We start from the raw sequence: 26,735 nt of genomic DNA, 5'->3' as shown, positions 1-26,735 counted from the left end.
CCCACCTATTCATCAGTCCTCCAGAGACGGGATCCACAGTGGAGAACCCTTTGTTTAGTAGAGCATAGTAATGAGTCTTTTAATCTATATGCCCGAAGGAATCCAGTAAAGAGTGAAGACCTCAATTTCTCTATTCTATGAAGCAAGAGAAATCTAATTTTCAGAGGGAGCCCTAGGGAGAAGAAGTGACAGAGCGCAGGGGCAAAGAAAAGTTTTGCTTTGGCGAAACACTGGAAAAGAGGCAATGCTCCTCCTTTGGGAAAGAAAGAACAGTCAAATGACAGGAGTGAGATTGTAAATTCAAAGGGAAAGCAGAGCAAGAAGTGGCCAGGAGAAACTCCCTGCTACCGCCATCAAATATATAAATGGAGTGCTGGGAAGAGTGTTTGAGCTGTTTTTATATACATACTAAATAGAAGAAATTTGAAATTTGGCTTGTATGTGTGAACATTAGCTATCATGAATGCTGTACACAATTGGAGAGCCATGGGATGGGGGAGTGGAAGACACTTGGAATGTAGCAGAGAGGGTAGAGTTGGGGCAAATGATCAGGAGGCTCTTGCAACAATAGTCCGGGTAAGTAATGATAAAGACCTGACAAAGAAATGGCAGTAGGAATGATGAGCAAGGAAAGAATTCCAAACATCTCAGTTGTAGAATCAACTGGATTGGTAACCGATTAGCAAAGCATGTTTAGGATACTTCCAAGGTTTCTAATATGAGTAACTGAGTGAACAATGATAAAGTTATCAGAGATTTAAAATACAGCCAAAGGGGCAGGTTTTGTTGGGGAAATGGTCTTTTAATTGGACATTCAGTGGAAATATCCAGAAGACAGAAATAAAATTCATGCAATATATTTTGAAATTAAGCTGTAAGCATGACTGAGAATCTCTAAAATAATAATAGTTGGAGTAGTAAGAGTAATTCACCAGACTAAGTAGCCTGCCGTCTTCTTCACTCCCAACTTCTTAGACTCTTTCTCCCACTTACCTTACTAGTTGCTTGTACTTCCCTAAATTCTGACTCTCGGATTCTAAAGGTGAGTTTCGAGAAACAAGGTAGAAAATGGAATGGAGAATCCAAACTTTAAGATGAGCCCTACTACCCCGTACTTTGTATGGAAAAAAGAAAATTGGTTTAGGTCTCGGCTCCGCCGGTCTACCAACTGTGGAGACTTAGGTAAATCAGTTCATCTCTCTGCCCCTCAGTTGTTTTCCCATCTCTTAAATGGGTTTAAAAGAATTTACACATGGGTCAAGTCTCGTTGGTGGGTCAGAACTCGTTGAAAAGATAGGAATTGCCACAGAGACGTCCGGAATTCCGTAGCCCTTAGTAAATCTCTCTGTGAAAGGTCCCACCCCAAACGTAGACCCTGAGAGGTGTGGGGCCCGGGAATCTGTATCTTAGTAACTTCCCAGGTGATTCAGATTCTCAGTCGGGTCTGAGAACCAAGGACTCTCCAGCCCTCCTGTTCTCTGAACCACTTCTCAATTCCCTTCTTGGTCCCAGAGATTTCCAGTTCCTGCAACAAAAGGAGTGAAGAGGAGAAAGAAGAAGCCAACAAGACCCGCCCGGCGGACCCAGCCTCTCGCCGGCCTTCCCCCTCCCTGGGCGCCCGGCGCCGGGCGCCAGCCGCCAGATTACATAACGGGCCCACGCGCGCTCTCGCGAGGTTTCCACCGCCCCCCTCCTCGCTCCACGTCAGAGGGAACCGGGCGGAGCGGCCAACATGGCGGAACGCAGGCGACACAAGAAGCGGATCCAGGTAGTAAAGGCGAGCCCTGGGGTAGGGGACTTCAGGGCGCTCGGCAGTAGGAGAAGCGAGGGAAGCCCCTGGAAGGGCGAGCGAAACCGAGGGCGACACGAGCTGGGGTTCCGCTGCGAGGTCTCCGGGTGCGGGCTGCGTCGTTGTGAGGGGCCGGGGGGGGGGCGGTGTTGGCGACGGAGGAGAGCGAGGCGGACGTGGTGGGGCAGCGGCGGAAAGCAAAAGGCGCCGCTTGGAGTCGGCCGCGGAGGCGCGGCTGCCAGCGTAGGGTTTCTGTGACTGCTCCGGCGCAGGCCTGCGCTGAGAGGTCGGCCTCCTCCCGAGCTCAGACACCGACCTCCCCGGGCTCCTCCCCTCCCTTTTCTGCCTCATTCTCTCGCCTTAGTTATCCCGAAATTAAGGCCATGGTAATTAGGGTAGAAGGAGATGGAGGACTGGTTGACCTAAAGCAGCCGGTTCTTTGTGCGCAAATAAATAGGAGGAACGTAGGAGAGGGAGTAATCTGGGTTCGGTCAGCTGCCCCGGGGCCCGGCCGACGGTCTGCCTATCCAGATGTTCAGTTGCGTATACCCTCCTTTCTCTTCAATGTTATTAACTTAATAGCCCAGTCGAAGCTTTCCGGCTCTTTCAGGCGATACAGTGTAAATAAACACAACCTCGTTGGTACTGCAGCGACCTGGTCATGCAGAAACCTTTCACATGCTAGTGTGTTAGCCTCATAACCTACATAACATCCCTCCCTTGTTCCACATATATGTTATCTGTGCATTTCTTCCCTGCAGTTTTCCCCCTGTTGTTCTAGCTTTTTGCCAAGAGGATTAAATAGTGGAACATCTTAGACTCAGGATGTTTTTTATTAGTCAGTTGTCTTATTTTATCTGCCTAGAAACCTTCATATGTCATCATAAATTGATAAAATGTTGTAATTTGTTAATATACTAATCACAAATTGTTACACTTACTTTCTGTTTCTTAGTATTTCATTGCTTAGAATGACTTTTTCTATTTAGTGTTTTATTCCTCCATTAAAAAAAAAAAAAAACTTTGTCACTTAATTGGCCTATACAGGTGATTTGAGCCATGCACGTTAAAAATCTCCGGAAAACTGTGAAGTACTAAGAAAAAAAGATGCCAGTGATAAGTAAATTTGGAATTTTGGAACTGAGCGGAAGTAAGAATGTAGTTCCTAACAGAGTACAGAAGACAGTCAAAAGGGGCAAATTCCCCCAAGTTCCAACAGGTCATCAAACCAGGGTTTAAGGTTATTATGGAAGAAGTTTCTAATTATACTATTCCTAGTTTCAGAATTTAGGATTATTGGTTGGGTGTGGATATATAATACTTTCATTAGAATTTGTATTGAAGTTGTTGGTTAGATTTGTAATTACTTAAATTTATGCATATAGTACATGTTATACTCTTTAATAGACATTATTTGTATATTTCAACTTTCGTTTAACATTGTTGTAAAGGTGATCCTTACTCACTTTTGAATAGCTGCTCTTTTTTCAGTTTTGATCTTATATTAAACAGTAAGGTAGATGAAGAAACTGTGTGGTAGTGGCAGTGGCAGGGAGCTAAAACTTGGGCCAGACTGCCTGTTTGTACCCTAGTTTGACTAATTATTAGTTGTGTAACTTTGGGCAAGTTACTTCAATTTACAAATTTTAAAAAAGGATATGTACCTCAAAAAAGGGTTGTAGAGTTATTGTGAAAAATAGGTGAGTCAGTAATTTGTTATTAAAGGTTGTAGAAGTTAGTAAAAGAGTGTTTGGCATATAACTCCTTCCTTTCCCTTCTCCAAAAGGAGGAAGGATTTAGGATAGTTTGTTTTGGTTTTTGTTAACCACTCTGATACGCTGAAGAAAGATTAACAGCTATCCAGTAAATAAACCATTAGGTTGTGAGTTCCATAAAGTATAGCTATTTACCTAATATTGTTTATTTGAGGATCAGATAAATACGTGAGGATCTTATTGTTAAAAATCAGCTTGACATATTGCTAAATGAAAATATATAACATTTATTTTTTTCCATCCTGGAAGTTTATACATAGCTGCGCTAGAATGTTGTGGAGATCTTGAGAGTGCTACTTGGAGTACTACTATGCAGTGTTTAGCAAATTAATAAAAATGTAAAATATAACATCCTTGGGTTTCTCTTCACCCACCCCGCCCCAAATCAGAAACTATAATATTGGCATCGCTTTAGACAAAAAGATCAAATGTAATGACAAAGTTCAGAGTTTAAGTTACAGAAGAGATTCTATTGTAAGACTTTTGGGCAAAAAGGTCTGTAATATCAACTGAATTTCCTGTTGTTTGTTACTTGATGTTTCATGTTTAGAAAAGATTTTTATGTTTAATAGGTTCAAGTGACCTTGAATTGTAATTTGTACATTGGGAGAAATGATTGATACAATTTCAGGGTTTGGAAAAGTAGCTAATTTATTTGCTTTTTCTAGTGTTACATAATTTCAGATTCTGATATCCCATCAAAGTTGGAAGGAAGGGGACTATTTTGTCACATTTTCTTCTTGGATTCACTTTACTGATCACTGAAAACTGGAAGTGTGCTACATGTTTATTAACGTTATAATAGGAAATTTTAATGATTGAGATTCTCAAATGAGAATGATGTCAATCAAATTAATGGACCATTTGAAAATAAATAATTTTAAGATTTAAGAAATGAATTGTGTAAGTTTTTAAGAATATACAGTATGTGCTTGTTGGCTAACAAAGTGCTTACTGGTTTGGAATGCTGGTATCATGAAATATTAGAGTTGAGAAGGATTTTCAGATAATAGAATTTGTTTGGAATCCTTTTGCACAAATGCAGTTCTTATGTAAAAGCAGGATGATGGGCCCAAAGCCTTGTCACCTCAGTACCCCACTACCATCATCCCATACCTCATGGTCCTTTAAGCTGTTTTTAGGACCAATATCTAAAAGTTTGCTAGGTGTAAAACTTATTGATCTAATATGTCACCATCATTTTATAGATAAACTAAGGTTCAGTGAGGTTATGTGATTTGATCCAGGGTCACTCGTCAAGGTAGTAAAACCAGACTTAGACCAAGTCTTCTAATTCCCAATTGAGTGTTCTTTCCACCTCCCCAGTGATAAAATAAAAATAAATTGTTCCGAAATGCTTTAATCCTAAAATTTTTATATTAAATTATATAACATAAAGTTTTAACATAACTTGTCCCTGCTAAAGAGAGAAACATCCCATTTAGTATTCTGCTTACGTGTATTCAGTTGAGTTTTGGGACATTTAAATGGCTTACTAATTCTTAGAACTTTTATAATCTTCATCTCAGTTAATTTTATTGCACCCATCTGTCTGCCTGGCAGTAAAACCCTGACATATCCTGGGCCTTGATGCTTAATTTCAGAAAAGGGAAGGAAAGAGAAAGTCTGTGACCATACAATCTGACTCTCTCAGACATTCTGAAGAAAATAGAAGGAACCCAAGAAGCCAGTCCTAAGTCTGAAAACTCCCCCAGAGGCTTAATGAAGGGCTTGCAATAGGAGTGAAACAGTGGGGTATTTACAGAAGGGCACTGTCATAGTCAAGATACAGAGACTCTTGAAAAGCTTTATTAGTAATATGCTGTGTGACTTTAAGCAAATGATTTATCTAAGGTCCCCTCCAACTTTCAGATTTTACTCTGTTAATCTATTTGCATTTCACAAATATTTTATACTGCTTGTATGAAGATACAAATTTATGATTTGTGAACTAATCTTTTTCTTTTTTGCTTCCTTCACTTGACAAATAACCAAGCTTATTTCTATTGAATATAGCAATTTAAAAAATTCTGTAAGATTGAAGACTGGCTTATTGACTCTTTTTTTTTTTTTTTTTTTTAAGATTTTATTTATTTATTTGAGAGAGAGAAAGCATGAGAGGGGGGAGGGTCAGAGGGAGAAGCAGACTCCCTGCCGAGCAGGGAGCCCGATGCGGGACTTGATCCTGGGACTCCAGGATCATGACCTGAGCTGAAGGCAGTCGCTTAACCAACTGAGCCACCCAGGCACCCCTTATTGACTCTTTATCTAATATTTTTTCTCAAAAAGGTTATCATAGGTACTGGCTAAAATAATATATAGTTAAAAATGGTAACACCCCTATTTCATTATTGTATTTGCATCTTGATCTAAAGTAAAAATAGTACTTGTTAAGGAACTTAAAAAGAATGTTCTAACCAAACTTTCAACTTATATAATTTTGGATTGTGAGTTGCGATAGCCAGCATTTTGGTATTTGGGTGCAAAGATGGCAGTCCAGCCTCAAAACCTATTGGCTCTTTCTTTGCTTTCTCTTTCTAAGACATTTGAGCTCACTGATTGAGCTATGAAGTTCTTTTCATTTGAGGGTTGATGAGCTGGCTTCTCTTTATTAGTGGTTGATGCTATTCCCAAAGGCCTTCACTTCTTGTTAGAAGGTTTCTAGAAAAGTTATGAAAATATTCTGAAGATTTGTTCACATCAAAAGGGAACAAAGAAGGGAAGTACTATAGTCTAATGTATAAACAGGAAGAGGATAAGACTGTTTTATACTCTTTAGGCTGCAGCAGGGGAGCAGTGAGAGTGAAGACTCCATGGCAAGATCTTCTATCTAACCAGCTTCCCACGGTCATGTTCTCTTGGTAGTTTTTTTTTTTTTTTAAAGATTTTATTTATTTCTTTCACAGAGACACGGCAAGAGAGGGAACACAAGCAGGGGGAGTGGGAGAGGGAGAAGCAGGCTTCCCGCTGAGCAGGGAGCCCGATGCGGGGCTCGATCCCAGGACCCTGGGATCATGACCTGAGCTGAAGGCAGACGCTTAACCGACTGAGCCACCCAGGTGCCCCTCTTGGTAGTCTTTTATAGCAATCTTTCTTTCTGTCTTCAGAGCCCCAGCAGATGGCACAAATTCTATACTTTTCACCTAAAGGCATTCTACAATATGTATAACTTACATGTGATATAATGAACATTTCATAATTCACAAAAGAAAATAGAAACTTATTAAGGATCAAGGAAGGTTATCAGTTCTGTTATACCAATATCTTGATAGACTTCATTACATTTCTTATCATTTTCAAAGGAAGTTACTGATACTTTAAAAAAGTATCAATGTATAAGTAACTGTGTCTACTTGGGAAAGATTATCTAAGTCCATGTTTTCTGGGTCTCTTCTGTTCATTGTTATTTAGTAGTACCTTTACCAAGGAGGGGAAAGGAATAAAAATAGATTACTTGAGTCTATCTTGAGGTTGTTTGAAGACTTTGGTGAACTTGAAGTTAATTGTTAAAATGAGGTTTAAAAGTGTTGTGGATTCATGTAGAATCAGATTCCCTACTGTATAATAATAGAATGAACTTTTGCATTTCTTATGTATCCTTATAATCAGATTTTACATGTGATGCCTCTGTCAAAAAATCATTAGATTAGTACATTTATACCTCTCTTTAGTAAATAGTTTGAGTGCTAGTATGAGTATAAACTTGTCACATATAAAGTTGATGTGCTTGGAAAATATATGTTTCTGGAAAATAACAATTGCTATTTTGGATAGTTGTAATAGAGTATAGGTATCACACCTTACAAATTTTGGTATTAACTGAAACACCCAGAGGTATTCTAAGGTATACACACAGTAAGTATGTATTTGAACAATCTATGTTTATTTAGACTTATGTCACATGGTCATTTTCAATCAAGCATATCCCAGTAACAACTTATTAATTACATAAAACTTGACAACAGATGTATCAAATGAGAAAAAAATTGAGCATATGTGGGTGTGATTATAAAATAGAATTGTTTCCATAAGCTAATTTATAGTATCGCATTATTTTCAACTATTTATAGTATTACTTTTTTGGCTGTACCATGAATATATGGGATATTATTTACTAATAGATGAGCCTCCTAGAAATGCATTGTATTATACAAGCACAATTAAATACTACCATTTAACATATGATATTAATACATATTAATATATTTTAGTGTGATTTCAAAAATTGAAATACAGACTTTTCACCGTTTAGTTTGTCAGAAAGTATATTTTGTGGCTAAGCTCCAAATCATTATGAACCTTGTAGCTGTTAGTGAACTTGGAGTGTTATATTTTGTTAATTAATTTTGTTAATAGTGTTAATTTTGAATTTGTAAATTTTTAAGATTTTATTTTTCTGTGATACATATTTTTTATATAAAATTAAAGGCTTTTTATTCACACAGATATTTGGTTTTTACTGTAGTCTTCATTTGGATTGAATGGTTTGAGCTTTTAATTTTTATTGTCACATATAACCCCCAAATGGGTTACTAGCAGAGTATAAGAATCATGCACTATTAATTGGGCAATTGGAAGTAGAGGAGTTGGAAAATGCAGAGGAAGAAATAGGAGAAGTAGCTACCAGGTGATTTAACAACCAAAGCACAGGCTTGCACTTCAACAAATTATTCCTTTTCAGGATAAAATTGAAGCTGGAAGCTTGGTTTTTTGTTTCCTCATTTTCATCAAACATAACTGAATTCAGACTTACCTAAAATTTGTAGGAAAACTGACATAAAGACAGATGATTTGAGTAGATCATTTTTTCTATTTTGTGTTATTAGAATGTCTTGTCTAAAACATAACTGTCTTTAGTAGCATTAATTGTTTTCAGCATCCTAGATTCTTGGCAGATAATTCTTTACTAATATTTGGCACTTCGTTTAGTTAAGAAACAGACCTTCCTGAAATCATTCACATTTAGGTAATACATTGCTGGAAATAGTGCTTGAGTATGTATCATGCTTAAACATGAAATTAAAGACAGTACTTTTGTTACAGTAGCTTATAGCAATAAGACAACTTATACAAGTTGAAGATGTATACAAATGTAGACTGCCTTCATTTTCTTCAGTATATGGGTGGTGAGAATAAGTACACAGGAGGAATTGTCAACTTAAAGGAGTAGTTCAGAATGTAAGGAAATAAAAAGAAGATAGGAAATGATAAACAATGAAGAAAGTAATAGAAAATTTGGAGAAAGGAATGGAAGAAAGCAAACAGGGAAGGATTAAAGCAGCCTTTCCAAACTCTGTGTACTTCCATTAATGAGTTAAATTAGATTATAATTTATCTGTTTATTGCATTTTTATTTTTGCTTCACCCCTACTAGGGAAGAAAAGAAAGACAAGGTGAGAAAAGAGTCTCAAATAGTCTTATGGCTCCCACACTGAGTCAGCTCTCTTTGGTTAATCTGAGAATTCCTCCTACAGTCTTTTGTCCATTGTTCAGGGTTCATAGCTTTGACTATTATTTAATATTTATTTATGGCACCTGTTTCTACTTACTTTGACATTTGGGCACTCACTATTGGCAACCTCTTAATCTTTTAAATTATTGCTTTGTGGCTTATAAAGAGATCAGGCAAGAGTGAAGGTGTAGTACAAAGTAGTTACCATACTGGAAAAACAACTCAAAATAAATAAATGCCTTGTAGCTGAGGCAAAGAGGCAGGTTTTGACCCTATCAACATGTATTTTAAAAAACGTGTAATTTTAAAAATCTCTATTCTGTCTTTTGTATACATTACGAGGTCTGCTCCATAGAAAGCTTGAAAGAAAGGCTTATACTTCACTTTAAAAGATTTGCCAAACACATCTGTAAATTCAGTGCGTGAATTTGTGAAGTAAATCATTATATTAAATATTCTTATTTTGCAGGAAGTTGGTGAACCATCTAAAGAAGAGAAGGCTGTAGCCAAGTATCTTCGATTCAACTGTCCAACAAAGTCCACCAATATGATGGGGCACCGAGTTGATTATTTTATTGGTAGGATTATATCAGTAAAATGATACTAGTGTACATATTTTATGAAGATAATTAAATTTCAGTTTTGTAGATGTTTTAAAAGTGCTTTCCAAGTATGCTTGATGAAGCTGGGTGATGGGCATATGACAATTGATTATTCTCTTCTTTCCTTTTATGATTGGAAATGTCAATAGCAAAAGATAAAAGGGGCACCTGGGTGGCTCAGTCAGTTAACTGTCCAACTCCTGATTGAGCTCAGTTCATGATCTCAGGGTTGTGAGATCGAGCCCTACACAGGCTCCTCACTGGGCATGGAGCCTGCTTAAGATTCTGTCCCTCTCCCTCTGACCCTCCCCTGCTCTCTCCCTCTTAAAAAAAATAAATAAATAAAAGAAAGTGCTTTGTAATACCATTTGTTGCAAATTTTAAAAATAAGATTTATTTTCAGTATTAATACTACCTTTTGTTCAGATAGTATATGTACTTGAAAATAATCTTTCTTTAAAACTCTGGAGTAGAATTCAGCGTGAAACAAGTCTGTTGGAACTAATGTGGGAGCTTTGGTTCTTCACATAATCCAAAGAACATGACTATAAGCTAATGTCATCTACAGTATAGCCCCATAACTCAGCCACTAACCACTAAATGGTTGAGTTTGCCTGTCTCATTGATTAAGATTGAATTGCCATTACAAAGAAGAAATTTTGTTATCTTCCCTTTCTTTAGTGTTACGATTAATGATTTTGATGTTCATTAAAAATAAAAATAAATGCTATTCTCTTCCGATCTAATATATTTAGCTTCTTCTGGTGGTAGCAGTAGATTTTTCACAGAGCTTATTTCTCAGTGGGTAACAGTAAAGCTTGATAACAGAATTTCCATTACCATGGGAGAGGAAGATTTTTGGTTTGTTTAGCCTACATTTAATTGTGATTATTTGATTAAGAGTGATACTTATATTTATTTTAAATGTTTTTGTTTAGAACATTTTCCCATAACATTTTACTTAATATTTTTGAATGTCAGTTATTTCCCAGCATTACTTTAAAAAGACCCTTATTGCTTTGTTTCATAAATTGAGGTTTTGAGGAACTGTTTATTTATCGTGATCATGTCCAACTCATTTTCCTCTGGATTTGGTTTTATTTTCTGATGCCAGAATGTTGATATTTGTCTTATAAATTATTATTTAGACAGACATAAATTCCCATGTATACTAAATTTAAAATGACAAATTTCTTCTTCAGCTTCAAAAGCAGTGGATTGCCTTTTGGATTCAAAGTGGGCAAAGGCCAAGAAAGGAGAGGAAGCTTTATTTACAACAAGGGAGTCTGTGGTTGACTACTGCAACAGGTAGTGTTTATTTCTTAGTGACGGATAACATAAGTAGTAATATCAAAATACTTGCCATAGTCCAGAAGCTCCTTACCCATTTTTATTATTAAATCTAGTGATATTACAGCATAGCTCAAATAGAACTTTTACATGCAACCTGGATTTTTTCAGTACCTCTGGAAATGGCATTTATTTGGTGTTAGATATGATATTTTCATAATTTTAATTTGTGTTCTATTATGTTTGTACATTTGCCAGGCTGACTGAACTGAAAGATCAGCAATAAAAATCATATACCAGTGCCAAAAGTAACCAAAAAATTCTTTTCTAGGGCAAATGGCTAGGGAGTCTTTTCCAGAACTTTGGCAGGAATTCTTAATAGACCTGTTATCCCTCGGTTGGTTGGTTGGTTGGTTGGTTGGTTATTTTTGTGCCTGCACGGGGTTATTAGTCAGGTACCCTTCCTTATTTTGTTCAGTGATTGCTCATGTTTTCCTGGTAAAATCAAGGCAACTACAACATCTGCCTTTTCTTGATTCGGTGGTGAAGTATCGATAGTTCAGTACAGGTCCATGTTTTTCATAATTGGTACTTTGGGAAACATCAAAACTGAAGTTTATAATCAGTAGGAATTTAACATTTCAAATTATTTTATAGCCTTGGTAGTGAGATACACAAAGTATTTACTAATGTATTGTTTAATGGCATTTAAAGTATCAGTCAGATGAGACCCATTTAAAAACCACTGTTTCACAACCTGGTTTTAAAACTGTGAAGTTAAAGAATTATCAAATATTTCTTAAAATTCTTAATTGCCAAAAACTAAAGTCACTATTGGACCTTTCAAAAACAATGGAAGTTTCACTGGTGGGGCAGGAATGAGCTAACAGTGGTATAACTGGCATTTTTCTCTACAGCCATTTATGTAGAACTCCAAAGTGCAAATTTCCTGCCTGCCTCAAAGTAGATTTATTTTGTATATATGGTGTGAAAATTAAGAGATGCTATACATGCAAAAACAGAGAAGTTAGGTAATTTACCCAAGGTCACACAGCTAGTAAGTGGTAGAGCCAGAATTCTAAATCCAGCACTCAAACTCCATAGTCCATGCTCTTAACCACTGTGGTATACTGTCTCCTCCAACAAAACGAGGATGCATTTAATGAAACAAAAACTAAGATGAAGGATTCGTCTGTGAATACTATTTGAATATTAAATCTGTGAACCCAGACAGAGCAGCCAGTATTAACCCACTCTCTTGTCATTTTAGGAACCTTCATACCATGTTCTATGAAAAGCCCTAAAGACCTAGAGATACACTCACTTTTCATTGTATATGTTATTCCCATTCATGTCAGGTTGTTTGTGTCCTTTCTGCACTAAAATAGAGAAGCATAACCACCTAAATTCTTCAGAGCCACTTCTGATAACAAGCATGGCCAGCCCTCATGGGTTCCAGCCTGACTACAAACAAAACCAGGAAGGGACATTTGTCTAGTCTCATTTTATGAAGCTGATAAGTGGACTTGAGGGAGTCTGAAGAAAAACAAAAGAGAACAGGAAGGTGTAGGATGGTACAAAGCAGCCTTTCCTAATATGCTCTGTGCCTCTTAATGGCCTGATTTGAGTATGAACCTTTGATCTAGCACCATTCTAACTCCATGTGACTTTGCATCTCCAACCCACTAGTCCAGTAATGTCCTTCTCACTCTCATTCATATACCACTTAATAAAACTTCACCATTGCCACATAGGTGAAAGTCTTAAACACATGTCTGGCTTCAATAAATGTTTATAAAACCTGAAAAAAAAAAGTAAGAGGTGAGGAAAAATATAAGCAATTTAATAATTTTGTACAAGATGCTTTTAACAATCCATTTAAATTTGTCAAATATCTATTGTATTCCAAGCCCCAAGAATACAAAGATGACTGTGACTTGGTCCCCATCTCCAAAGTACATATTCTAGCCTATTAGAGAAGAGTTATGACTAATTACAGTGCATTGCGTTCTGTAAAGAGGACAGGGATGAGAAAACTTCAAGAATGGCTTCACAGGGAAAATGTTTAATCAAATTTTGAAACATAAATAGGTAATTACTTAGGAAACAATGGGAGAAAGGACAGTCAATCCTGGCAAAGGGGACAGAACATACTGGGAGAAGGAAGTAGTTCTGTGAAAATGTAAGAGAGCTTTGTTGAGTGATTTGTACTATATGATGTGTTAAATAAATGGAGACACTGATTTTATTATAATAGTAAATATCATCTCACTTTTCCAGCCATAGAGTGAATTGAATTAGGCATTCTCTAAAGACCTACCAAGGAATAAGTCAATAATTTTACTTATTACTGAATAGATTGATGCTGTAATGTAATAATATGAAACCAAAGTGTGTGTGTGTTTGTGTGTGTGTGTGTTCCATAACTATTAAACAAAATTAAGATTTTGCTATAGCAATAATAATGCTAACTTTGAGTACATATATTCCAGGCACCATGCTATAAACAATCTGTGTGCTTCTCATTTAGTCCTAGAAACCCCTGTGAGGTAGATACCCCATTTTAGAAATTTTACTAAAATTAAGTAATTTACCCAAACCCACACAGTTAGTTAAGTGGTAGACATGGTATTTGAACTCATGTACCTGAATGTGAACTTTTCAACACCAGTTTGACTGGTTAATAGTCTACAGTTGACCCTTGAACATGTCAACCCCCACACAGTCAAAAATCCATATTTTCAACTCCTCCAGAACTTAACTACTAATAGTCTACTGTTGACCGGAAGCCTTACTGATAACACAAACAGTTGACTAACACATATTTTGTATGTTACATGTCTTATATGCTGTATTCTTACAATAAAGTAAGCTAGAGAAGAGAAAATGTTATTAAGGAAAACATGGGGGGCACCTGGGTGGCTCAGTCGGTTAAGCATCTGCCTTCCTCAGGTCATGATCCCGGGGTCCTGGGATCGAGTCCCACATCAGGCTCCCTGCTCAGCGGGAAGCCTGCTTCTCCCTCTCCCACTCCCCCTGCTTGTGTTCCTTCTCTTGCTTTGTCTCTCTCTGTCAAATAAATACTTAAAAAAAAAAAAAAAAAAAGGAAATCATGGGAAAGAGAAATGCATTTACAGTGCATACTGTATCTATCAAAAAACAAACCACATGTAAATAGATGTGCGTGGTTCAAACCTGTGTTGTTCAAGGGTCAGTTGCACCTGGGTTAATAGGTATTAATGGTAGAGTCTTTGGGACATTTCAGACAGTTGCACAATTTTATGCTATATAGATCTTCTGAACAAGTAGAAGTCCAAATGAGAAGACCTAAAAGTTAGTTTTGTGGAGATGTTCATGGGGTGGACCTAATTGGGTAGCAGAATAAAGCCCAACCAGGCAGTTGAAAACACAGATGCCTCAGAGGGCACAGCATAATGACCAGAAATAAGTGGTCACTGGGCTGGAAGGAAGCATAAACTTAACAAGTGGTATGATGTGTTGGAGCAGGTATTAGTGGAGGTAGAAAGGTGGGTAGTCAACAGGCACAAATAGTGGCAATAAGACCTAGCTTATAGGTTGTGTTTGGGTAGTTGTACATTATCAAGGAAGGAATGAAGGAACAAACCAAGAACTCTGAAATTGGAACATAAGATTTGAAAGGATGGCTTTTAGGTAACAAAGGTAAGGGCAACCCAGTTTCTTGAGTAGGATTATGAGGTTAGAAAGGAACTACCACCTAGATTGACTTAATTTTGGGTCTTCTAAGTTTATCAGATAAAGAAATGAATAAAGCAAAGATCTCCTAAGTAGTTTATAGTCTAGTGAAGGGGGCAGACAGACATAAATTGTATGTTAAGTTAGAAGATAAATGCTATGGATAGGATAAGAGGAAACAAGAGGGAGGGCTGGGGTGGGTTTGTAATTTTAAACAGGATAGGGCTAGTTGAGAAGGTAACATTTGAGGGAAGACTTGAAGGAAGTGAGGGAACATCAAGAAAGACAGCTGAAGACATGATTTAGGTCAGTCAAATCATGGGCACATTTTTAATCTGCTAACATTTCTTAAACTGTTGAATTTCCCCTTTCTTATGTCTGCTCTTGAATTTGAGACTTAACATTAAATAAAACAGAATCTTGATTTACTCTTATGAATTCAGAGAAAAGTTTCATAAGGATAATTCCAAGCCTATAATCTGTTATATCTAAATTATATAGTTGAAAAATGATGAAAATTAGGTTGACAAAAATTTTATATAATCACATTGGCAATACAGGGTTTTTTTTTTTTTTTTTAGAGGTGGAGTTGACTATTTTTCCATTGATTTACTGGTTGTAATTTCTTTTGTGAGTTACCAATGTAGTCTTTGCTCATTTTATTTGGGTTTGGTGTTTTTTTCTTTTCAGTCTGTTATCTGTATAGTTGGTAAGGAACGGAATGTCATACCATTTTTTCCATAGGCTTTTAAAGAAGCAGTTTTTTCACCGGGCACTAAAAGTAATGAAAATGAAGTATGATAAAGACATAAAAAAAGAAAAAGAGAAAGGAAAGGCCGAAAGTGGAAAAGAAGAAGATAAAAAGAGCAGGAAAGAAAATCTAAAGGATGAAAAGACGAAAAAAGAAAAAGAAAAAAAAAAAGATGGCGAAAAGGAAGAACCCAAAAAGGTGATTACATTTAAGTAAAAATAAATTATTACGTGCATATGATCACTGGCATATGAGCACTTTTGAAATGCTGTGCAACAAGCACTTAAAAGATAACTATATTAGGGTTCTTATAAATACCATGGTTTAGAATTTTTATCTCTGTGTCTCAAAAGTGAAACTTTTTTTGACTTTGTGAATGTCTTACTGTTTTTTGCTTTTTGTAAGTGTTTTTTTCTTCTGTCTAACTTGTGTTTTAATAGGAGGAAACTCCAGGAACTCCCAAAAAGAAGGAAACTAAGAAAAAATTCAAACTTGAGCCACATGATGATCAAGTTTTTCTGGATGGAAATGAGGTGAGAGTATCTAGCTTATAAATAGAAATCCAGTTTTCCATAGGAGTTTTTAGAATTATCTTTGGTAACTTTACTAAGAAAAGAAGTACTTTTGGTAAATCTAACCATGTAGATACTACTCTTTAAAAAAAAAAATCAGTAATTTCTCTGAATTTAGAATTACAAAAAATGTATAAGAAAATTAGTCAGAATTAGGTTTAGCTGTCTATGAGTGATAGGAAATCTGAAATAACAGTGACTTAAAGTAGATGCTTGTTTCCCTCTAATCAGTGAAGTCTGAAGGTAAGTAGTACAGATCTGGCAGCTCTATGGTGGAGCTGTTTGAGGCAATTAGTAAAGGTTACCTTATGGTTCAAAATGACTGCCAGCCTCATAGCTGCATCCAGAGGAGGAAAGGAGAATGAGGGACATGCCTCCTCTTTAAGGACACCTTCCAGGAAGCTAGCAGTTGCATTTCTGTGTGGATTCCAGTGGCCAAAACCTAGTCACATGGTCATGGCCTACCTGCAGTAAAGTCTTAGAAATGTGCTTTTTATACTGGTGGTCATTTGCCCAGCTAAAATGCAGTATTTCCTTTACAATCAAAGAAAAATGGGTAGAAGGGTTAATGGAGAACACCTACAGTTTTGTGCCTCTTATAATCAGACACACTAGGGGCCTAAAATTTTCAGCATTACTTGATGCTTTACTCAAGGAAATTGTTTTTATTTCTTTTGTAATGGGAGATTTGTGTGATGGTAGCCTTCCATGAAGATTGCTTAGTCATTTAACCAATACAAAAACATTAGTTATATACTGGCCATTGAATTCTTGTGGATTTCAAGACCTATTTTTTCTGTTATACTTAATATAAAAGTAGTATATATAAAGTAGTGGTTCCTAGAGCTATGAGTTTGAAATTCTGGGAAGGCTTTTCAGAAGATATGTGCTCTTGGCTCATTCCAGACATACTTGTATGAGAATCTATAGTACGGAATCTAAGGGTGTGTGTGTGTGTGTCTGTTGTATAATATGTTCCAGGGTGATTCTGATGTGAACCCCTGGTTAAGAACCACTGTAATAGAAGACCACAGGTCTTCCCTAATGTGAAAGGTCAAATACCTTCAGTTAAACATCAAGCATTAGCTGTATGCAAAGACATTTTTATAGGTGCTCGGAATAGCATGATAAATAAGATAAATTCTTTTCTTGGAAGTGCTTTATACTCTAGCAAAGATACAAGCTTTTACACATTACTGTATCACAGTGTGGTGAGTGTTATGATTTGAGAACATCAATTAAGAATATTAAGTTTAATCAAGACAGGATAAGGAGAGTCTGGAGACCTTGAACACTTGAGCTGAGCTTTGAAGGACGACTGGCAGATTACCAGGTACACTGGGAAGGAGTTACAGATCTATTAGGTGAAGGAAACAGCCTGAGCAAAAGCAGGGGTGCTTGCATTCTTGAAAAGACTATATTTTATTCTGTAGAAAGCAACATGCTTTCAAACTTTTAAAGCTGGGAAATGTCTTTAAAATCTTGGTTTTTAGAATGCTAACTGGCAGAAGTGAGGTCTGTGGATCTGATTTCCAGGGGAAATGTGCAGTTAAAAAAGAGGAGTGGAATCCCCTGTGTTAGAAGTAGAACCAAGTCAAAAAGACAATAACAAAGAACTCTGGTCAAAATAAAATCAGGAAATGGAAGAGTACTGATATTTATAGAAACTAAGATAAAACTAGGAGTTTTAGATGGGGATTGAGCAGAGTTCTGATTGTTCTAAATGAAGTAAACTTCTCTCGTGTAAAAGTAAATCAAGCTTTAAAGCAGTGGTTCCCAACTTACAGGCTACAGACCCTCCCCAAGGGAGTAGGCAATGTAATTATTGCAGGTAGTCATAGAATCTTTATGTTCAGTAAGCATGAACTTCATTAATGATTCTTTGCATTTCATTGATCGAGTCAACAAGGTAGAGTTGATTGCTGCTGGATCTGTAATAGGGCCTGGCTGGATCTATCTTAACTGTGCTCTTAGCCCAGACTGCTTCTACTTATACAACTGTACCATTACATTAGGGACAAAAAGTTGTACAGTTGCTCGTCTTTGGGTTGAGAATAAGTAATGGTTGGCACACATGAACAAATTGTTAAGTTCATGTAAGTATGTGGAAATTTACTTAAGTGTATTACAGAAGTTATAATTTTGAAAATAATTTTCTAACTAAATGAATACCTAAAGAAACCCTACTACTGAAGGAAGGGTCTTGGGAATTTGTTTACCTTAGGAAGTAGTTCTTATATGTTAAGAAGTTGAAAGCAACTGTAGTAGAGGATATAGAATTAAGCTTAACTTTCTAATGTAACCTTAAGCACTGGGGTTTCTTGATTTTTCTAGGTATTTGTGTGGATCTATGACCCAGTTCACTTTAAAACGTTTGTCATGGGATTAATTCTTGGTAAGTACAGTCTCTAAAATTTAGAAAGGAAAATAAAAATACAAAAGCCATAAAGAAAAATATTCAACATAAAATAGTTATTTTAAAAGAGGTATACTTTAAATAAAGTCAGAAGATAAATGATAAGCTGAGGAAAATAGTTACAAGACATGAAAGCAAACATTAAGAGATTAACAACCCCGTAGAAAAATAGTAAAGGTAGCCCACAGAAAAAAAAATACAGTGATCAATAATCATGAACAAAACGTAATCACACATAATAAATATACATTAAAGCAACCATGATTAAGAGGATTACAAAGTTTCATAGCACCGAGTCTTAGTGAAGGTCCAACATTTAACAAAAACCAACACTCTCCAACAGTTGATTGTATGTCCATTGTTTTAGTTTTAAGGAGAACATTTTGGTGATGTCTTTCAGATTTTCAATGCACAGACACAGATTTTCAATGCACAGACACTAAGCAGCTGTGGTGCTTCTAGGAATTTATCCCATGACTGTTCTTAATACAGTTATACAAAGTATTCAAAAATGTTCATTGACACATTATTCTTTTTTTTTTTTTTAAGATTTTATTTATTTGAGAGAGAGCTCATGCACTTGACCAGGGTAGGGGGGTGGGTAGAGGGAGAGCAAGAAACAGACTCCCCAGGTCCCCAGGGAGCAGGGAGCCCCCATGCGGGGCTCTAGGCAGGGCTCCATGCAGCTCCAGTACCCTGGGATCATGACCCGAGCCAAAGGCAGCCGCCTAACCAACTGAGCCACCCAGGCGCCCCTCATTGACACATATTCTAATCCAAGTCCCTCAGACTATATAGGGTAATTAGCAATTATCTTTTAAATTTTAAATGTCTATACCTTTTGACCTAACAATTATACTTCAAGAAATTTATCCTATGAATATCCTATGTATACTACCCTAATCACAGTTGCACAAATGTACAGTACTTTGGTATTTGTTGCACTGTTGTCTGTAATAGAATAAAACTGGAAACAATTCAAGTTCCTGCATAGGAGAATGGTGAAATAAATTATAGCACAACTGCACACTAGAATACCATGCAGCTTTTAAGAATTAGGTAGGATATACTGATGGAAAAATATCTAAAATAGATTAAATGAAAAAAATTATAAATGTAAGAAGAATATAAGCTCATTTTTGTAGAAAAAATATCCCATGTAGCTAGTTTTAATTATACATAGGCAGTCTCTGGTTGTATAAATTAGAAACATAATAGTAGTAATCTCTGGGGGTAGACCAATAATTGGATGAAGACTTCACTATATACCTTTGGATTGTTTTTCTTACCACGGGTGTGTGTTATTCCTATAAGTTCAAGGTGGGAGCCTGGGAAGGAGGGTATTTAACAAGTAGAAAAAAATAGTCAAATAATAAGCGTGATCAATATGATAGCAGAGGATCCCATTCAAAATAACTCCATTAAATACTACCCAAATTGCTAATAACTGTTGATCACTTACTATGTACTAGTCACTTCACTGAATATTTTACATGCATTGTTTCATTTCATCCTCACGACCTTTAAAAAAGGAAGAGGCACATATTAAATATAAAGTAACTTAGCCTTGAAGGGGTTAAATAACTTGCTCAGGGTTACTTAGCTTAAAAATGATAGAACTAGAATTTGAATCCTGGTCTCTGTTGCTCTCAAGACCTAAAACCAGACTTCCGATTTATTCTGATTATTCCATGTGGTCCCATGGTACTTGGAAAAAAACTGGAGATGTTTGTATCCAGTTTCCCTAACTACCAAAAAACTATCAGAATCACCTGCTGAGCTTTTCAGTCTGTAAATGTCAAAGCTCCACCTCAGACTCACCCCTCCCTGAGGGAGGGATCTTTGGAATCATTTTTTAGTTAGTGTTGTTTGGTGATTGTTTCTTTAAGCTGCCCTATTCAGTAGGCAGATAATTCAAAAAATAAGACAGACATTGCTTGAAAACAGTAGCAGTTGATCATTTAAGGAGCTATCAATTTCACATTTTTAGACACTTTTTTCTTTTTTTTTTTTTTTTAAGATTTTATTTATTTATCTGAGAGAGAGGGAGACCGAGAGCATGAGAGGGGAAGGGTCAGAGGGAGAAGCAGACCCCCAGCTGAGCAGGGAGCCCGACGTGGGACTCGATCCCGGGACTCCAGGATCATGACCTGAGCCGAAGGCAGTTGCCTAACCAACTGAGCCACCCAGGCGCCCCTTTAGACACTTTTTTCTAACCATATGTAATTTGTACTAGAAAAAATCCTAACCTAAAATCAATAGTGAAAATGTTAAGTTGAACTATGTGAAATGGCTAGTAATTTACCATTTTTTACCTATAAAAATGGCAGTTTTTTATGTTTCAGTGTGTTTGCCTTTCAGTTGTGCCCCCTAGGAAAATACTCTCTGTTATTGCAACCACGCCATTTAAAATTTTAATCTCAGAGTTATCTGTGTAACTTTGTCATTTCTCGTTCTAGTGATTGCAGTGATAGCAGCCACCCTCTTCCCTCTTTGGCCAGCAGAAATGAGAGTAGGTGTTTATTACCTCAGTGTGGGTGCAGGCTGTTTTGTAGCCAGCATTCTTCTTCTTGCTGTTGGTAAGTATTGTTATCAGTAAATTAGACCTTAGTAAGGTAGATACCAAGCAGTTGGGACTGCAGTCTGGAGCTTCAAGTAAAGCTTAATGGCAAAACTAATGTAGACAAATGAAGTATATGGACCTACTTTTTGGGTCATATCCCAAAACTGACTCGAGTTTGAAATAGAATATGTACCTAATTCAATTTGGTCTATTGTGAAGAAAAAGTATTTAATGTCTCTTAATCTGCATGTAGATCTGTTTTAAAGTTTAGCCACCACAAAGACTTTAATATTTTTACAGGGGTTGATCATTTATGAGGCGCAATACTTTAGGTAAAGCATTTTTATATATTGACTTAAGGCAAATGAAACTTGTATTAAATATTTAAGTTCTCTGTGTGTATTCAATAAATGATTCTAAACAATTGATTTGCCATTTGGGGAAAAATTTTGCACCCCTATACCAAAATAAATTCTAGATGCATTAAGGGGTTTTAAAATGTTTTTTAAAAATCAAACAAAGCATAAGTAATGTTTTTTTACACTTCTGGATGAATAGGGTCTTTATAGCTAAAAACAAACCAATATAAAAATAACTCACTTCAAATGAGGAAATTAAAAAACAAATGATTAATAAATACATGAAAAATTCTCATCACCAGTAATCAAACAATAAAATTAAGATAATGAAGTAGTTTTTTGCCTGTTTAATTAGGAAGTTTTTTTGTTTTTTTTTTTAAATGGAAATACTCAATGCCAGGGAGGGTTTGACTAGAAGGAAATACACCTAAATATAAATAGTGGTGATAGTTGTGAATACTTTTAAGGTTGTTCTTTATACTTGTCTGTATTTTTTACAATGAGTATGTTACTTAAACTGTGAAAAAAACCAACAAATATTATTTTACTTAAAATCCTAGTCTTTGAAGATTTTCCCATATAGGGTGAGCAGGTCTAATTTAACTTTTACTTTGAGAAAGAAATGGGAATTTTTCTCAGCTTATCTAAAGTTGTATATTGATTTTTAAACTTCTATATATAATTCTTTGGTCCCTGTAGAGTTTATATTGGCATATGGTACTAAGTTCTGATTATTTTCCCCAAATGACAAATCCACTTTCCACCAAGACATGAGAAAGTACTTCCTGTACAGAAAGAAAAAACAACATCACAGTATTGACCCAACGTCTGTTGTTAGAGGACGTACTTTGATTATCCGAGCTGAGCACATGTTATTCTGAGGTTCTGTGATATATAATATCCTATATTATAAAGCATTACTCATCTATTCCTAAGCAATTTTCCTCTGCATGTCCATTCACCCTGGACATCAGGGTGTCCTGAGTTAGTGCCACCATCCCTGGACCCAGTGGCTCATGTAGTATTTTCATTAAATTTATCATGTTTATGGGCCTCCCTTTTCTCTCTGTGATCTCTGACTGTGTGAAGCTTTCTTCACCCACCTTTCATATTTTCCCTCCTCTAACTTAGTCACCTTGAGGAAATCCCCTGATGCTTCTGCATATAACACAGCACATTTGTAGGCCAAGAAATTATATTTAAGATTGTGAAGCATCTAACTAGTGGTAGTATACTACCCGCGTCAAGAATGAGAAGCTATAAACTTTGACCTGACATTAGATAGGATCAAACTGGTTATCTTCAGGTTCTCAAATCCCTGAAAATTTAGAAGCTCTTTGAAAAACTTCAGTGAAGATTTAACTCTACTGAATAGAATTACTTATCTTTTATTTAAACTAGTATTCACAATAAGTTATAGTTATTATATCATTTTGCTCTTTAAAAATACCATTTTTTAGTAGTGTTTTTTATCATTTTTCATTTTAAATATACTATGAATTTAAAAATGCATTGTGGATTAATAATCTTGTGAATTAAACTATAAAACAAACCCAACATTTTGTTTATGTTAGAAAATGCAATTCCAAATATACTTTCTTTTTTTTTAAATTTTATTTTATTATGTTATGTTCAGTCACCATACATTACATCATTAGTTTTTGATGTAGTGTTCCATGATTCATTGTTTGCGTATAATACCCAGTGCTCCATGCAATACATGTCCAAATATACTTTCAAATAGTTTTCATCTGTAGCCCACTTATAAACTAGATATTTATTTTATATTATCCTGTGAAATATTATATATTGGTCAAAATTATATTTGGTGCGCCTTTGAATATGTATAAGGCCTTTGACAGTTTTCTAAATGTGTCCTTTTTAGTATAAGAGCAGTATGGCAGTACATACACAGTGGTTTTCCCATGATTGTTCCATGTTTGCCCCTGGTAATCTAATGCCACATAAAACCTGTTGGAATTTTGCTGTGCGCAATTTATATATGTGGAGAATTTAAGTTTGTGCCATTTCTGTATTTTTTTTTTTTTTGGATTTGAGTCAAGATTTCCAATTATGGACTTGAGTCAAGATTTCCAATTATGGACCATCTGTCTTATAACCCTACAACGTCTATCATAGTGTCATAATTTTATTTGGAGTATTATAGTATCATAATTTTATTTGGAGAAAAAAACATGTGGTCTCCTTAAACATTCATTATTTCTTTTTATCAGTGGAATTTATTCTTAAATCATAATTTCAAACATATTTGCCTTTTCTCTTTGTACCTCAAAAGATATCAACGTGTACAGACTTTTAGAATATTTATGTTCTTTGTGAAAATAGTAATTACTACTTCATAAAAGTCAAGGCAATTATAACCATTTCCTTTTAGTTATCCCAAGCAGACTAATGGAGGAGGCACAGATAGCTGAGCTTTTTTCAGACCTGACATGAAAATGGTGATATAATTGTAAAGAAAATGAAAAGCAAAACAAACCAAAATCTGTCATAATTGTTTGTCCATAACATTCACATAATTATTATGACCTTAAAAAAAAAACAAAAACAGGAAAAATCACACAGCTCTGTACAATTGGTAAATTAAGAGAAAACTATATGAAATACTGAGGCTTGTGTTTGTGAAAACTCATTACTATAAACTTTAAAATTCTCAAATTCTTCCATTATCTAACCATAGTTTTGAGTTTGAGTTTTGAGAGTAACCTCAAGCCCTACTGTTTTATTATTTCCTAATATTAGGAGAGGAATGGTCCCTAAATAAGCAGAAATTAGATAACTAATTAACAAAATTGTAGCCAGGAAAGGTATGTTCAGAAGTATGTAATTTTACTTAGAAGACTTATCGTTCAGGCAGAGTAGGCACATGCCTTGGATCCGTGACATATTTAGGGCCCTGTAGAAATGTATTTTCATTTCTTTTAAAATCAGAAGTAGTAATATGTACACATGTATATAGTAATGAACCTATGCATATTTGTATTTATACCAATATGGTCATAAAGAGTATAATTTTTAATATTTTTTTATGGAGGAATTGCCTGACAAAGGCAAAAGTGCCTAGAGTCCAGGAAAGTCATGATGCAGCCTTGTTTTTTCCCTTTTAAGGGCTTCTTAAAATATCCTTCATCCCTGACTACATTTATTTCCTTTTTCTTATACCATGGTCCCATGCATACTTAAACGTCCAACTGAGGCTATGCTTATTGATCTACGACATAGCAAAGTGTGCCCTCAGGATCAGAGCAGAATGCTCTGCACCAAGGATACTGTGGTTGCTGCCATAAACTAGCCAGGATTTAATTGTTTATATTCAAGGTACATGTAATGTGCAAATAATAAACTTTATGAATGTTTTTTCAGTTTTTTGTTAAATATTCCCCGTTATCTGAGTCAATGCTTGAATTATTCAGTTAGAGACATTTTTTTCCTACAGCTCGTTGCATTCTGTTTCTCATCATTTGGCTCATAACTGGAGGAAGGCACCACTTTTGGTTCTTGCCAAACCTGACTGCTGACGTGGGCTTCATCGACTCCTTCAGGCCTCTGTACACACATGAATATAAAGGACCAAAAGCAGACTTCAAGAAAGATGAGAAATCTGAAACCAAAAAGCAACAGAAGTCCGACAGTGAGGAAAAGTCAGACAGTGAGAAAAAGGAAGATGAGGAGGGTAAAGTAGGACCAGGGAATCATGGAACAGAAGGCTCAGGTGGAGAACGGCATTCAGACACAGACAGTGACAGGAGGGAAGATGACCGATCCCAACACAGTAGTGGAAATGGGAATGATTTTGAAATGATCACAAAAGAGGAACTGGAACAGCAAACAGATGGGGATTGTGAAGAGGAGGAAGAAGAAGACAATGATGGAGAAACAACTAAATCTTCACATGAAAAATCATAACCTGACTAATTTGGGACTAAAAGTGCAAGAGGTTGGATTTTCTATGTTGGCTGATCATCCTAATATACACATTTGTAGCATTCTTTAAATCCATTTGCTGAAATGTATTTGACATCCAAACAATTATATTCAGTCCTTCATTTCATAGAATATTATTATTGGTACAGTCTGAAGCCATTTATAAGTTGTATCTATTTGATAATTTTACAATAAGTAGGTCTTATTCGTTTTGATAGTTATCAAAAATGCATTTTCCACAATGATATTTAGATTAATGGCATTTTTGATAGTTGTATGGCTTTTTACTATTAGATTAATCAAAATAAAAGGGATAAAAAAGAAACACCAACATTTCAGATTATGCATAGTTATATAGCCATTTCACAGTTTCTTTAAAATGAAATGCTTAAACTCCTTGTTCTTGATGGTTAAGCTTTGGTTGAGTATAAAAGTATACCAGGAAATTTCTAAGATTCTGAGTTAGCAGGGTTCAAAAGCATTTTGTGGAAACAAGCCAACTAGTAATACAGCAGCACTTTTAGTTTAGCTACAAATTCTCCTTTTCCAACTTAGGAAATCCAAACTGATTTGTACATCTGACTCAGAGAAAGATAGTCATCTCCAACAGAGAAAGCAAAACAGCATTGGTTGGAAGGCGATGGCTCTTCTTCCCATTTCCTTGTCGTAAAGTAAAATGTATTCTGTACATAATTTACAAATAAACATTTTATTTTAATTGTTACTTATTATTTAGACATTTTCTCAACACTTAAATTTGTAAAATTAAGACCATGTAAGGGTATGTTTTTAGAGAAATGGAAGTTTCAATAACCCACAGAACATCTGTGATCTTTCTACAGCAGCTTCAGTTTTGTGCCAACATTCCATGTATTTGAATATGAGTTAAAAAGATCCTTATTAAATAAGAGCAGACTTAAAGTAGCTGTTTGTATGCCTTAATGTTCATTTTGATTTATCTTAAATCTCTACATTCAGAAAGGAGGTACAATATTATCAGACCAGGAGGCACTGCTATGAAAGATAATTTACTGTTCTAAAATATCAATTTAAAATAAAGAACATAAAAGAAAACATAAGAGAACCATTGGACTCTAATTGCTTTGAACTAGTTTTGCAGTTTGATTTTATGTCTTGCATACCTTAGTTACAAATCTTTTGGAAAAATCTTGTGTTTACCTATGAGCATAATATCATTCCTTGGACTTCTACTCTTATAAAATGATAATGAATATTAAATTATTTTCCTTCAGTCACAGAGCATTTTGCTTTGTAGTTGAAATAGGTGTTATGGGTAGGTCTTTTTTTTTCTTTAGGCTGTTTACCATCTAGTGTTTGACTAAAGATGTTAAATTTTTCTAATTGTGAAAAAAGACATTTTCTGTATACTGACACCTTTTATTAAACATGGCTTGACTGCTTCTTTATAGTATTCCTTGTAAGTGGACAGAAATATGGCTATTTGATGTTAATGCAACTCTGTCAAGGCTGCAAACAGTCATTTTAA

The 26,735-nt window shown here is 35.7% G+C and overlaps 1 protein-coding gene across 1 annotated transcript; it reads left to right on the top strand.

Moving 5' to 3' along the window:
• The first annotated feature begins 1,614 nt into the window (after nucleotides 1-1,614).
• SEC62 (SEC62 preprotein translocation factor) lies at nucleotides 1,615-26,649 on the top strand. Its single transcript, XM_036118340.2, has 8 exons — nucleotides 1,615-1,768; nucleotides 9,486-9,594; nucleotides 10,821-10,926; nucleotides 15,367-15,571; nucleotides 15,814-15,906; nucleotides 18,280-18,340; nucleotides 20,821-20,940; nucleotides 24,741-26,649. The coding sequence occupies exons 1-8, from the start codon at nucleotides 1,733-1,735 to the stop codon at nucleotides 25,208-25,210; spliced, it is 1,200 nt and encodes a 399-aa protein (XP_035974233.1). The 5' UTR covers nucleotides 1,615-1,732; the 3' UTR covers nucleotides 25,211-26,649.
• The last annotated feature ends 86 nt before the right edge of the window (nucleotides 26,650-26,735 follow it).

The sequence above is a fragment of the Halichoerus grypus genome, chromosome 1 (genome assembly GCF_964656455.1).
Source record: "Halichoerus grypus chromosome 1, mHalGry1.hap1.1, whole genome shotgun sequence".
Classification (NCBI taxonomy): domain Eukaryota; kingdom Metazoa; phylum Chordata; class Mammalia; order Carnivora; family Phocidae; genus Halichoerus; species Halichoerus grypus.
Note: the sequence above shows the minus strand (reverse complement) of the source record. Positions and strands in the feature narration are given on the sequence as shown.

What these genes read in the sequence shown, in the direction of transcription:
- SEC62 (XM_036118340.2), top strand. Translation starts at nt 1,733, where the DNA reads ATGGCGGAACGCAGGCGACACAAGAAGCGGATCCAG. An exon ending in AAAAGGAAGAACCCAAAAAG is followed by an intron (nt 15,572 to 15,813) that starts GTGATTACATTT and finishes GTGTTTTAATAG; the next exon opens with GAGGAAACTCCAGGAACTCC. An exon ending in TTTTTCTGGATGGAAATGAG is followed by an intron (nt 15,907 to 18,279) that starts GTGAGAGTATCT and finishes TGATTTTTCTAG; the next exon opens with GTATTTGTGTGGATCTATGA.